At 35.7% G+C, this 14,851-nt stretch overlaps 1 protein-coding gene across 3 annotated transcripts in view; it reads right to left on the bottom strand.

Annotated features, from left to right (window-relative positions):
* Positions 1-14,851, bottom strand: part of ZNF326 (zinc finger protein 326) — a 36,937-nt gene that overhangs the window by 2,976 nt on the left and 19,110 nt on the right. For all 3 annotated transcript variants that reach the window (XM_072754659.1, XM_072754658.1, XM_072754660.1), the window contains 5 exons: positions 14,591-14,702; positions 9,291-9,438; positions 7,342-7,441; positions 5,014-5,144; positions 2,888-2,983 (listed from right to left, as the gene is read on the bottom strand). In XM_072754659.1, the coding sequence (XP_072610760.1) occupies positions 2,888-2,983; positions 5,014-5,144; positions 7,342-7,441; positions 9,291-9,438; positions 14,591-14,702 (587 nt within the window). The remainder of the gene's footprint in view (positions 1-2,887; positions 2,984-5,013; positions 5,145-7,341; positions 7,442-9,290; positions 9,439-14,590; positions 14,703-14,851) is intronic.

Consider the following 14,851-nt stretch of genomic DNA (forward strand, 5'->3'; position numbering starts at 1 on the left):
GAGCAGATCCAAAAGTAGATGTACATGAAATCGGACAGCAATGACTGCCTAAGAGTAAATCTTCATTATTGTTCTAAGCTCCCAAAAACCACAAGTCCACATTCCACACTCTGAGACTCTAATTCAGTCAAGAATTAAGAGTTCTCGCTAAAAACCCAAGTTCCTGAATCAATTTCAGACTTTCTGAATGAAAATTTCCAGAAGAGACATCTGCTGAACTGCATACTTAGGAAGCATTTCACGAGATATTAATCAGAAGTCTGGGAAACTCTTAATTCAGAAGGTCTTAAAGGGGGTGCCTAGGCAGCTTTTTGTTTGATTTCAGCTTCACAGGGAATTCTAATTACCCATCTCCAACTGACAACTACCAGGTTAAAGAATGGATAATATAGAGAAATTAGAGAGCGCAATGCAAGATAAACTACCTATTTAAAGTACAGTGATAAGAGAAAGGTAAGATGGGAAGGGGCAGAGTATGAAAGGTTAAGTCGTTTTTAGTTTAGGGACCTTATGATTATAAGCATGCCTGTTGCAGACGAATAAAATAAACAGGGAACAAGTAAGATGCCAGCAAGGAGAAAGAAAATTGATGAAACAACATAGGTGAAGGGCAAAAAGGGGGTTATCTTTCTTCACAGATAACAATAAAGGTGAGACTAAGGTACATAAATCTAACACAAAAAGGAGAAAACTTACAGTTCACATCTAATGTTCTCAATCTCCCTAAAGCAAAAGAAGTGGTAAGAACATGGGAAGTAAAGGGATAAGGATGAAATCTAGAGTGGAAAAGCTTTGAAACAATCACTGAAGGAAGCCCATTATATTGACTGGTAAGAAGCAAAATTACTGTGAACTGCAATGACCATCTAGAAAACACAGTACTGGTCCAATTCCATGACATTTGTAGCGAGACCGTTAATAAAGGCAACCATAGACACAGGCACAGTGCTGGGAACTGCTAAGTGGTAGAACAAGTAAGTGAGGAATTTTAGAACAGCAGCACTGCTTTGTTATAAGGTCTGACCATGAAGATCCAGGCAAGGGTGTGAAGGTAGAACAGGTGATACGGTTGGAGAAATGGGAGAAAGTGACAAACTGGTTATTTTCATAGGACAAAGATTAAAAAGATATTTTGTCAAACAGAGAACTTAATGGTGAAAGAGTTTTAAATGAGGACCAGAGCTAAACATGGGCAGAGGATGTTCTGTGGAATAACAACAGGGAAGACAGCAGAGAGGAAAGGTGAACAAAGGGATACCAGTGAGTAATGGGACACCAGTGCTTCTTGAATTTTAACATGTTTATGATTCAATTGAGATCTTGTTCAAATGAAACTGCATTTCTAATGAACCCCCAGGAGATGGCCAATATTGCTGGTCCGTGGATCACATTCATAGGGAAAAATTCTAGAAGAGTTCTCAGTTCAGGTACTTTCTCAACAATATTCCCATAAGCAGGACACTCTATGAAATGACTCAAGTGTAGCTTGAGAAGTCCCATTTGTATTCTTATCTCATTAAATATTACTTTCATACATCAAAAGAAACCATCATTAACTTCTCAAAAGTTTGTGATATATAGCAAGGATAAAAATCAAATTTTTTTCTTATTTAACAATGACGCTCTTACCTTTTTGATGCCATATCTCCCCAAAAAACTGAATTTCAGTTAGGTCTGTAGTCACTATTTTTTTTTATTGCATTACTCTGTTATAATTTTTGCATTCACCTTTTAAAAACGGTATCAATAATGTAGTTAAAATGACAAATATGACATATTAGAAAATAGGACCCCTCAGGGATAAGCTGAAAGAACTGAGATTTATTTAGCTTCTAAGTCACTTGATTGACGTGTATGTTAATGGTCATTAAATATATGTATCAGGCTTTTTCACAGAGCACCTGTTAATCACTACAATAGTCAAAATGAACAAAACTTCGCTAATCCATAAAATCAAGATTTAGTTACAAATATATATATCACATTTACAAATTTTCAACATAATGGCTCTCTTCACTGTAGGATGATTTTAAATGAGGTATTATCTTACAAAGACTCAAAAGCTAACCTCTAAAATAGTATTATTCAGAAACTTGACATACAAGTTCTTATTTGTAAAGTATATACAATATGTAAAGAATTTTATGTGAAGAAGGAATACCACAATAACATATAGTTTAAAATTCTAACAAGCAGTGTACCAGGTGTACCCAATTGTTCACATCTGCATTAACTAACATTTGGGGCAAACCTGCTGGCCTCCTGATTCTATGAAGGAGCTTTTTCTGAAGCAGCATATCTGACCTCCTGCTTCCCCTCCAACTTCTATCCAAGGAAGAAGAATAACTTATCCAATTAGTACGCTTAGAAGAAGAAACTGGGCATGTACAACTTAGCCTTTCTGGGTCCCCTCTTTTGGGTCTTCCTAGCAACAGAAAAGGTACATTCTAGTCTACTGTAGGCCACGTGGTAAACTAGAGGAAGCCTACTGCTGTCTACCTGAACCAGTAACAGAGGCTGGGGAGAGGTTAAGTTTATCTAACTTAGAAGTTTAATACAGAAGGTCCACAGTAAGTAACTACACACATAAGACATATCCCCTAAGTCGCCCTTTATTTAAAAATGAAGAATAAAGCTGACATTTTGAACTTCTATCAGACTCCTGCATATCTCTCAAATGATCCACAGTTGAGAGAGAGATAAGGGAGGAATGGCCTATTGTTTCCTCACCCAACAATTAGGAAAAAAGATATTTTATCTACATGCAAGATATTAGGTAAAATTCTTCTTAATATTGCACTATATCTACACATCATAGTTACTATGTCACCATTTAATTATAAAGATACAAGGATATAACCTAAAAAGGTTTGCCCTAATATCTTACCTTAACAAAACGTTCGTATCGCGCCTTCACTATTGGATTATTTAAAATGCTCGTAGCAGTCAAGACACTCTCTCTTTTTATTTGCTCCTTGTAAGCCTATGAAAAATAGAATACACTGAGGTACTTGAAAACTATTCCATGAAAACATTTCTATAATTAATATTGTATGTTCAAACTATTAGACTTAAATGATTTACTTTCTGGCAAATTAAGCTATAAAGCAACAACGGCTACTGTGACCACAATCTAAATCAAATCATCCATGGATTCAAAGAATAAAGATTCAATAAGCCAATCAGAGTCATTAAAAAACAGTCACCAAATAAATGTCTAAACCTACTAGACAGTTGCTTTCTCTCCTTCCTACTCTACATGTACTTCCCCCTGCCCTAACTATTCCAATTACTAATTTTCATGCTATCAAAAAAGAAAGAATGGGGGTATCTGGGTGGCTTAGTCAGTTAAGTGTCTGCCTTTGGCTCAGGTCATGGTTTCAGGAGCCCCAGGATCAAGCCTCGCATCAGGCTCTCTGTTTGGTGAGGAGTCTGCTTCTCCCTCTGCCCTTCATGCCACTTGTGCTCTCTTGCTCTATCAAATAAGTAAATAAAATATTTTTTAAAAAGAAAGAATAATTTTTCATGTTACTGGAGTAATTAGTCCTCCTTTGGACTGTATTTAGCATAAGACTATATTATACAAAGGAGGAATGGTAATAATATGGAATGTCTAGTTACCAAAAAGGTGTCAAGAGAATATCAAAAGAGAAGAGAAAGGACATTTTTTTATTTTTATCTTTTTTTACGTTTTTACTTAATTTTTTTTTAAAGATTTTATTTATTTATTCAAGAGAGACACACAGAGAGAGGCAGAGACATAGGCAGAGGGAAAAGCAGGCTCCATGCAGGGAGCCCAACGTGGGACTTGATCCTGGAACTCTGGGATCACCCACTGAGCCAAAGGCAGATGCTCGACCACTGAGCCACCCAGGGGTCCCAGGACAAACATTTTTTAAAGGAGATATGTGCTTAATGTGGCTAACAATGTCTGAGTTAAATGAGGACCACATTCATACAAAACATAAATTTAAGACTCAGGTATGCTCTATTTAAAACTTAAGTCTTTAGAGGAGCCTGAGTGGCTCAGTCAGTTAGGTGGCCGACTCTTGATTTCAGCTCACGTTATGTTTTCAGGGTCCTGGGACTGAGCCCCAAGTGGGGCTCCACACTCAACTGAGAGTCTGCTTCAGGATTTTTTCGCTCCCTCAGCCCCTCCCCCTGCTCACTCACACATGCTCTCTCTAAAATAAATGAATAAATAAATAAATAAATCTTAAACATAAAACTTAAGTCTTTGATATTTGAATTTTTAAATTTGCTTCTCAAACAAGCTAGTTTCCAACAATATAAACTAGCTTGTTTGAAATTGGACTTTATAAAATCAACCAAAATAAAAGCAGAAATACACCAATCAAAAGAAAACAATACATTTTTCCAAGAATTTTTGAGTAAGTTCTAATCAGAAACATAATGATTGATAGTAACTGATAATACTAGTTTATTTTTCCCAGCCATCAGGGGGATGGAGGCCACACATTTTTTTTTTAAATCTATAATACACACAGTCTCCCTCTCTCTCTCCTTCCCTCCCTCGAGGCCTCCCTCTTCTAATTTAAAACTGTTTTGTATCAACTTAAAAAAGGGGGTCAGTCCAAGGAGTATGATTTCCTGAAGCCTTACATTATATAAGCTTACACTAGTTAGGAACCATTTTAAGTGTTTTTCATACTTTAACTTAATCTTTAAACAGTCACGTAAGAGTAAAATGATTATCCACCCCCATTTTACAGATAATGAAACTTAGACAAAGAAAGGTTAATTCATTTGCTTACCACATGTTATATATAGTGAACCAGAATTCAAACCCACAAATTCTTGCTTCAGAGCCCAATCTTAACCACCATGCTTAACTACTATGCTATACTGCCTCTCTAGGTATCTTTACAGTTTTTTACACATGAGATTAAGAAAGCTGTATGCAAGCAAGTAGCTATGAAACAATGGCCTTTAAAAGACAATAAAAGATTGATGAATAATTCAATGACTTCATTAAAACAGATCAAAACTTACCTGCTTTCCTTTGATATGATCAGGAGATTTTAAGTGCTGCTGCACTGAACCATGTAAAGCAGGGATATACACACTGCATGCACTGCAGTGAACAGTCTCTACTTTCATCATGTGATCATCTGCAGTAACACCTAACCAAAAAAAGCCAGTTATTAATAAGAAAAGTAATGATTTACACATATTCTTATTTCTGACAAAACAAGTTGTTATTATTTTGTTTCCATGGTTATTTATAACCCCCTTCATCTAAAAAAAAGGATCAAAGTATGTAGGTTATGTTGAGTTTTTCTACCACATCTCATAAATCGGCATATAAATATATATAGATTAAAAATATGGATAAGAAATAAAATTAAAAAGTATAATTATATTTTCTAATCATATTATCCAATCATGTTTTGAGGCCTAGAAGTCCATCTCCCAAATACATAATATAAAAGAAGATAAATGGTGATTTTGTAGTAAAAAAAAGAATTTCCATGATAATAAATGTGGGTGGACAAGGATAGGGAAAAAGATGTCGAAATTGGATTCACAAGAAACAAAATATGACTGGTGATCAATATTTATTACTGGTGAAGGTATAAATATATGCAAGGGAAAGGTGTGAGAGAAAATGGCATTTTATGGGCATTTAATTCAGTATGGCTGGGGCACTGAGAATAAAGAAGAGACAAAAGAGAAAAAGAGCAGGGCCTACACCATGGAGATATTTGCATACCAAGCATAGGAATTTGAAGTTTATCCTATAGAGGATGGGGAACCAGCTAAAATTCCTTTTTTTTCCCTTGAAGTAATATAATCATGCAGTAGAATTAGAGGTAAGAAAGACTGGGAGTGAGGAAACTAGTTAAGAAAATAATATAATTGCCAAGAGAACAGATAGAGATTTGAACGAATGCAATATTTAAAGAAGTAAAGAACAGACTTAAACGATATGTAAAGGACGCAACTGGGGATCCCTGGGTGGCTCAGAGGTTTAGCGCCTGCCTTTGGCCCAGGGCGCGATCCTGGAGTCCCGGGATGGAGTCCCACATCGGGCTCCCGGCATGGAGCCTGCTTCTCCCTCCTCCTATGTCTCTGCCTCTCTCTCTCTCTCTCTCTCTCTCTCTCTCTCTCTGTGTGTCTATCCTAAATAAATAAATAAATCTTTAAAAAAAAAAAAAAAGGACGCAACTGATAAGATACAATACTATAGATGTAGTAAAGTAAAATTACTTAGGACTAACTTTATACTTCTGGCTTTGATCGTGGGGGCCATCCTCCAAGGTTACTAAAAGATAGGTCTGTTGAGTTTTTGTTTTGTTTTCTTTATGGGATGGAGGATGTTCAAAGAGTCTACAAATTTTTTTGATACACTGTTTCTGTAAGACTGTTAAAGAGAGAAGTTAATAGGCAGTTGGATGTTTGAGACTAGGGTTCAGGAGAGATCTGTGCTAAGGATATAAATGTATAGGTAATCAACATAGAGGTGTTAATTTAAGCTCTGCACATGAATCATGATGAATCATGAGGAAAGAATACAAAAGAGAAGATAATGGAAATAAGGATAGAATAGTCCTTAGTTCCAATACCAACTTCTGAAAGCCTTGTAGAGAAAGAGAAGCACAAATAAAACGTCAGAGAAATAAGGAACATTAGGACAGTGAGATACCACCATGGAACCTGGGAGAGAAAGCAGATTCACAAAGAATAGTGAAAAATGTTGCAGAAGATAATGATTCAGAAGAACCTACAGAAGCTGGTGTTGGGAATCTGATAGAGCAGAGCAGTTTTAGTAGACCACTGGTAGCAGAAAGTGGTCTACTGTGGAGAAATAGTAATGGGTAGTAAATAAACAGATTGATGTGGACTATGCTTAAAGCAGCATGGTTGTTCAAGGAGAAAAGCAGGTTTTAGGGGAACTATTGTCTATTTTTCTTTTCCTTTGTTCCTTTGGAGATTTTTTTTTTTTTTTTAAGATGAAAGCATAGGCTTCAGAAACAGAGAAAGACAAACTAAAAAAAAAAGGAGAGTTCATTATTAGAGCAAAAGTCCTTAGAGAGATGAAAATGAATAAAACAGAGGACAGATGGAAGAATTCACTTCCATATAAAGGAAAAGCTGATTTTCCTTGCAAAACTGAAGTGAGAGATGTAACAGTAGACAGTGATAAACTTGCAAACATGGGAAAAGAAAGTCAAAGGAGTTCATCTCTAATAAGCAACTCACAGCTACCACATATGATTATGAACATGATCACTCTAATGGGCATCATTTACACTGAAATAGGGTATAGTATGTAAAATATACATGTAAAATTCTAAAATAATTTGTTTAAATACTTACCTTCCATAACATCTTTTTCAATTAGTTTAACTACTTCTGTTTGATTATTTGTCTGTTGCTTACGAATAGATGTTTTCTTGAATTTATTCACCATACATTCCTATAAAACAAAATAGGGGGAAAAAAAGTTTTCAGTGAGCTCTCAGAATATGCTTAGCACCAAAGTCAGCCTATTGAAGATAACATCTGTTACATAAGAACTAATGTCTGTTCTGAAGGAGTGTACAATTCAGTTGAAACAGACTATCATGAAATATAAAGAAATTACTCAGACACTTATAAAAAGTATTTACTTTCAAAATGTATTTTATATCAACAATAGCCAAAGTATGGAAAGAGCCCAAAGGTCCACTAACTGATACAATGGATAAAGATGTGATGTGTATGTGCAGTGGAATATTACTCAGCCATCAAAAAGAATGAAACTGTGCCATTTGCCATGATGTGGATGAAGCTAGAATGTATTATGGTAAGTGAAATAAGCCAGAGAAAGACAAATACCATGGGATTCCTTTCACTCATATGACAAATTAAATTTAACTTGGAAACAAAACAGATGAACACAGAAAAAGGGTGAAAAAAGGAGCAAGGGAAACAAACCAAAGGAGACTCAACAACAGAGAACTAAGAATTGAAGGAGGCGGGTGGGGGATGGGCTAGATGAGTGATGGGTATTAAGAAGGGCACTTGTTATGACTGGGTGTTGTATATAAGTGATGAGTCACTGAATTCTATTCCTGAAACCAATAGTGTACTGTATGTCAACTAACTAGAATTTAAATAAAAACCTTAAAAGAAAAAAAAATGTATTTTAGGCATAAATAACAAGAGAAATCAAAAAGAGCTGGAATAGTTAAGAGGTCTTCTCAGGGCATTTGAGTACTTAAGACCTAAATGACAAGTAGGAACTAGTTAAGGAATGAAATTACAGAAGAAAATATTCTGAGAGGCACACAATTCTGCAAGGATATGGAGGAATGAAATAATCACTCTATTTCTAACCTTGTAACAATTCCATGCTTTTGCCCAAATTAAGTGTGTACAATTAGCAGTCCGGCTCTAATCCCGTCCTTACACATCCCTGGCCCCAACTATCCTCCCCTTCTCCAAAACCCATCTATACTCTCACTCCTGGCCCTTCAACTTAACTGTGCCATCTGTGGATATACAAAGTGTGTTCCCCTTTCAATTACTGTTAGTTCACAGAGGGTGGCCGCTGTGTCTTTGGTCCCTGAACAGCATCTTTTCTCAAGTATTCAAGAAAAACTGTTGAACTGGTGACCACACGCTGATAATATAAAAGATACCAATAGACACCCACTCTCTGGCTCTGAATTCATATTGCCACTTAACCGAAAGTCACACTACTCTGAGCACGATCTTTCAAAATAAAAAGGAGTTGTGATGAAACAATGAATGAAAGTACCCAGAATAGCAAAGTACACAGTAGACTGTCACTGAATGATACCTGACCTACATCAATAAATAGTTGTTAAAAGAATTCTTTTCCTGACACCTCTGCTAGAAACCACTGTAAAAAATAAAATGTTCTCTCACATTACAAATCTAATATTTATTACAGAGGAATTAACATCTAATTCTGAGTTAATTTTTTAAAAAAAAACTCTTTAAGTAAACAAACTAAAAAAAAAACCAATAAACTAAATCTTTAGAAACTTAAAATGGGAGAGAGATGGGAAATTGAAAAAGTAAAAAATAAGATAAAGTGCTTCTCGCCTTAAAAACAGCTACTTAGAGCGTCTGGGTGGCTCAGGTGATTAAGTGTCTGCCTTTGGCTCAGGTCATGATACTGGAGTCCCAGGATCAAGTCCCAAATGAGGCTCCCTAAAGGAAGCCTGCTTTTCCCTCTGCCTCTCTCTGTCTCTCTCATGAATAAATAAATTACATCTTTAAAAAATAAATAAAATAAAATAAAAACAGCTACTTACATGCAAAAACTCCATAACTACTTTATCAAATTTGGTTTGTTTCTGAATATGATCTAGTGTTTCTTGGTGTGAAGGACTTTCCAGATGTAGTTCAATATCTTTTTCTTCAAACGTTCGGAATTTACAAAATGAACACGTAAATGCCATTCTACAAAGAAAAAAAAAGTTTTTCTTTAAATATTGCTTTATTTACTTAGACTTCCTAAGACCATACCAATGAAACTAATTTTACCAGCATAAATGATTTCCTTTATTCCATTTTACAGTTGATCTAAATTTAGCTGAAGTCAGAAAAACCAGTATTTCTCTAAATACCTATTTGAACAACACTGTTACTATACCACTTTGCATTTCTGGCCCACCCTGGAGCTTCTGGGTACAATTGATGGAATCAATGGATCTATTTTATCTAGTCCTAAACTATCCACTTCAAGCCTAGACTAGTTAGAAAGCCAAACCAAACTTCAAAAAATATCAAGTCCCAAAGTTCCACTAACTTACTTTATATTCTGTTCCACTCTCAAGCTTGCAATCCACTAAGGCAGTATCAACAAAGCCAAATGGAATATCAGACAACCATAATTCACTCCCTTAGAGCTGTTGGATGAAAAAAAGCCTGCCCTCTAAGGACCACTTCAGGATGACTGATAAGCCTGAACTAGACAAATTTAGAAGCTCAGGAGCCACTCCACTATGAATTTCCCGTTTTCCTCCCATGAAGTGTTCCTGTCTAACATATTCTTGTTACTTCCTTTTCCTTGAATTATGACAACAGTTTCTTAACTGGTTTGTCTCCAGTCTCTATTTTCCAATTAATTAATTCTTTATACCACTATTATATTTATTTTCCTGGTTTAAATTATGGGACCTAGAGCCTACTGCTGGGGTTATATCCTCTTATGTGACATTGGTCAAAATTATTTAACTTCACTGGGTCTTAGCTTTCTTGTCTTATTGATATGAGAACCCTTACAGAAGTATTGTGAGGCTTAAAAAAATTAAAATATAGAAAGCCCTTAGAAAAATCTCTGGCACATAGGAATAATCTGATAAATTACTGTCACTTCCTAAAGCTCAAAAGACTTCTTTGGCTTCACAGACTTACACCTCAAAAAACAAAGCCAAAACACCTTCAGTTGGCATTTAAGAAAGTTTTTAATCTCTCCTGTTTCCTTCTGGCTTTACCCATTAAATACACCGTATGTTTTCACTTTTTAGATTACATTTTCATCCCCCAATAGATTCATTTTCAATCTACACAGCTTGCCATTTCCTGAATATCAATGAAATGTCCGTTTCTTTGCTATGACCTCGAGCCATGTCCTCCACCTGGGCTGCCAAACAGCTCCTACGCAATCCTACCCTTTATGAATCAGTTCAAATACTGCCTCCATCCATGTCCCTGATTTTCTTGCACTCCTACACTACACTCCTGCTCTACACTCCTGCACTCCTAGTGTTCTCTTGTAAGACACTTTGTACTTCTCTTTTGGCACTCTTCCCCACATACTGTTGTCTGTCTGTACTTCTCACACCTCTGTCCCCTTCCCCCCCCAGATTCGCTTCTTATTTTATTGAAAGCATTCAATTATCCAAAAAGAACATATCATAAGAATAGTTATGTACTGTCAATCTCTTATCCTCCTAAATCAAAACTGCTGATAAATTAAAATAATTTTAGACTATTTTACATGATTCTTCTCCTTAAATGACAATTTAATTGAACTGACATTCTTTGGTTTATATCATCAGATTTATATTTAAAGTTATGGAGGAAATAGCTACATGAAAGTTCGGTTCTTCCATTTTCTCCAAGTCACACATTTATTATATTAACATGGGTATATTCTATCCAAAGCTACAATTTTTAAAGGGGCAAGTATTCATAGGGTAAATACAAAAATTAATCTTATAATGTAAAATCTTCAGATTCCTACACGCCTTATAGAGTTCGTTTTAATTTGTTCCCACCCCTGTCAAAAGGAATTCTACCCACAGTGGCAGAGAGAGATACCACAAAGACCAAAACTAGCAGCTTCTTAAAACTAAAACTTCTTTTCATAGGTTAATTCTTAATAAGCTTAATCCTATTGTTTCTCAAGTCCCAACAAATTATGAGTAACAAATCAGAAAGAACATGGGGAAAAAGTTATTAAAGTTGGACACAAAGATTATATAAGTACAACATTATACAAGAGGACCTTTGAACAACAAGAGTTTGCAAAGCACAGGTTCCCTGTATGCAGATTTTTTACAGCACAGTTCTGTAAATGTATCTTCTCTTCCTTAGGATTTTCTTAATATTTTTTTTCTCTAGTTTACTTCATTGTAATAGAGTATATAATACTGTATCATACTAAATATGCGTTAAATCAACGGTTTGTATTATCAGTAAGGCTTCTAGTCAACAGGTGGCCATTAGCAGTTTTTTGGGAACCCAAAATTACACATGGATTTATGACTGTGTGGAGGGTTGGCACCCTAACCCCCATGTTGTTTATGGGCCCAGTATAATACCGAGCTTGCTAAAATCAAAGACAGTCTAAGCAAACAAAAAAATCTGGGAATTAAGACGCAAGTGAATTTTCTTTTACTATATTTTACATAAATAAAATCAACATAATGTTTTACTACACTAAAACCAAATAGTGAGAATCCCTGGGTGGCTCAGCGGTTAAGCGCCTGCCTTCAGCTCAGGGCATGATCCTGGAGTCCCGGGATCGAGTCCCACATCAGGTTCTCTGCATGGAGCCTGCTTCTCTCTCTGCCTGTGTCTCTGCCTCTCTCTCGCTGTGGGTCTCATGAATAAATAAATAAAATCTTAAAAAAAAAAAAAAAAAAAGCAAAACTACATTCTGAATAGAAAATACACTGAATTTACTTTTAAAATTTTATAATCCGGGGATCCCTGGGTGGCTCAGCGGTTTAGCACCTGCCTTTGGCCCAGGACGCGATCCTGGAGTCCCGGGATCAAGTCCCGCGTCGGGCTCCCAGCATGGAGTCTGCTTATTCCCCTGCCTGTGTCTCTGCCTCTATCATAAATAAATAAAATCTTAAAAAAAAAAAAAGTAAAATAAAATAAAATTTTATAATCTTGGGACACCTGGGTGGCTCAGAGGTTGAGCCTCGCTCAGCCTTCAGCTCAGGCCTTAATAATCCTAGTTCAGGGATGGAGTCCTGCATTGGGCTCCCTGAGAGGAGCCTGTTTTTCCCTCTATGTCTCTGCCTCTGTGTGTCTCTCATAGATAAATAAAATCTTTTAAAAATAAAATAAAAATAAAATTTTATAATCTTTATTTTCCTAACATAAGTAGTAATTTCAGAGAAAGATGATGAAAAATATATCAATTTCTGCCCTTTAAAAAAGTTTTCTTTTAGACTTTTTCATGCATATTTTACATGTTGTATATATCATTTTTTTCTATTTTGCCTGTTTTCTCCATGTTACTACAGGTTTTATAACCTTCATTTTCAAGAATGGCCTATAAACCCATAAAGGCAAGTGTCAAAACTTAAACATACTTGACTACTTGTTATCGCTGGTATTTGTTTCATGTTTGGAGTTATTATAAATAATGCTATCATTGGCACCTCTTTAGATTAAACTCTGTAACACTTTTATATTATTTTCTTAGAACACAGACTATAAAAAAATTCAAGACATTTTAAAAAACTGCTAAATTGGGGGCATCTAGGTGGCTCAATCAGTTAAGCTTCCAACTCTTGATTTCAGCTCAGGTGAGGATCTCAGGGTCGTGAAATCAAGCCCTGTGTTGCGCTCACTCCAAGTTGGGCATGGAGCCTGCTTAAGATTCTCTCTCTCTCTCTCTCTCACTCTCTCTCTCTCCCCCTCTGCCCCTCCCTCTTTCCCTCTTAATAAATAACCTACTAAACTGCTTCCCAGTAATTATAATCATATTATTTGGTTACTAGCAAAATTATAATAGTGTGCTTTGACTGTATCCTTGTTAGTATATCAATATTGTTTTTCCCCTCACTAATAAAACACCATGCTATTATTTAAATTTCTAGTTTATCTTACAATGAGTTTCAACATTTTCCGTAAAATTATTACATAGCTGTTGTTCCTTCAGCCAATCAACACTAGTTGGGGGATGCTGATGGCTCAGCGGTTGAGCGTCTGCCTTCAGCTCAGGTCCTGATCCCAAGATCCAGGATCCAGGATTGAGTCCCGCACCAGACTCCTTACGGGAAGCCTGCTTCTCCTTCTGCCTGTGTCTCTGCCTCTCTCTCTCTCTCTCTCTCTCTCATGAATAAATACAATCTTTAAAAATAAAAAACACTAGTTGGGGGCGCCTGGGGGACCCAGACAACTAGGCATCCCGCTCTTAATCTCAGTTCAGCTCATGATCTCAGGGTTGTGAGACTGAGTCCCACATCAGGCTTCTTGCTGAACAGAGCCTGCTTAAGATTCTCTCTCCCTCTGCCTCTACCCCCACTCTCCCTCACCCTTTCTCTCAAAAAAAGAAAAAAAAAAAAGATACTAATTGGATGACATTTATCTTAGACATTAATCATTCCTTATGTTTATGTTTTCCAAGTCCATTTGCTTTCAAGTTTTAAATTTTTATTTAAATTAATGTGGTCATTATTTCCTTTATAATTTAATCTGTAACTTTTAAGCCTAGAAAGACAAGACTTCTGCAGCAATTATTTATAAATATTCTATTTTAGTTTCCTGTTATTTTCCATTGTATATGTTCTTTAATCCACCTGGATTCATCTTCACTGGTATAAGAAGATCTAAACTATTTTTCTTCTTATTGTTCAGCTGTTCAATTTTTTTAAGTAGTTTTGCTTCTGTTTCCAACCTCTTTTTTATTATATATTCTTACATATAATACATATGTTTACAAATTAACAATCTTCTTTTACCTAATACCCAACCTTCTTTGGAATCAAGATTGATGACACCTGTTATATTTCTAGTATTTAATTTTCCTATCCAAGAATATCACTGTTTCCCTGTACTCAAATCTCAAGAAGACTTTGTGGTTTCCTTCATGTTATGACATGTATTTCTTTTTAAGAATACCGTATTTCCAAGTATTTTTTATTTTTAGAATACCATTATGAGTGGAACTCTTTTTTCTTATGTTTTCTAAATGGTGACTGCACATAAATACCAAAAATCTTTTATCAAACCTTTTCATTTGAACCTCATGAATGTTTTCACATTCCAGTTGATGTATCTGCACTTTCTAGGAAAATGTTTTTGTTTGTTTTTTAGGAAAATGTTTTTTAATGAGACCAATTTTCAGACTCTACTAAACACAAACCTGTATCCATCTCCGTATTTCTCACTGTTTTTTTCTCTTCTGCGCCTTTGTTTCTCTCGTCGAGCCTCAATTCGTCGCTTTTCTTCTTCTTCATTTTTAGGATCAGTTTTTGCTAGAGTATCAGCAAAAGTCAAAACTAAAAATCACTTTTCCATTCTCCCTTTTAAGTTTCCACTTCATAAAGTATAGACATGCAAGGTTTACTTGGTGACTACAATCTAAATTGAACTCACCAGAGATTAACCAGTATTTCTGAAATTT

Source organism: Vulpes vulpes, chromosome 3 (genome assembly GCF_048418805.1).
Source record: "Vulpes vulpes isolate BD-2025 chromosome 3, VulVul3, whole genome shotgun sequence".
Taxonomy (NCBI): domain Eukaryota; kingdom Metazoa; phylum Chordata; class Mammalia; order Carnivora; family Canidae; genus Vulpes; species Vulpes vulpes.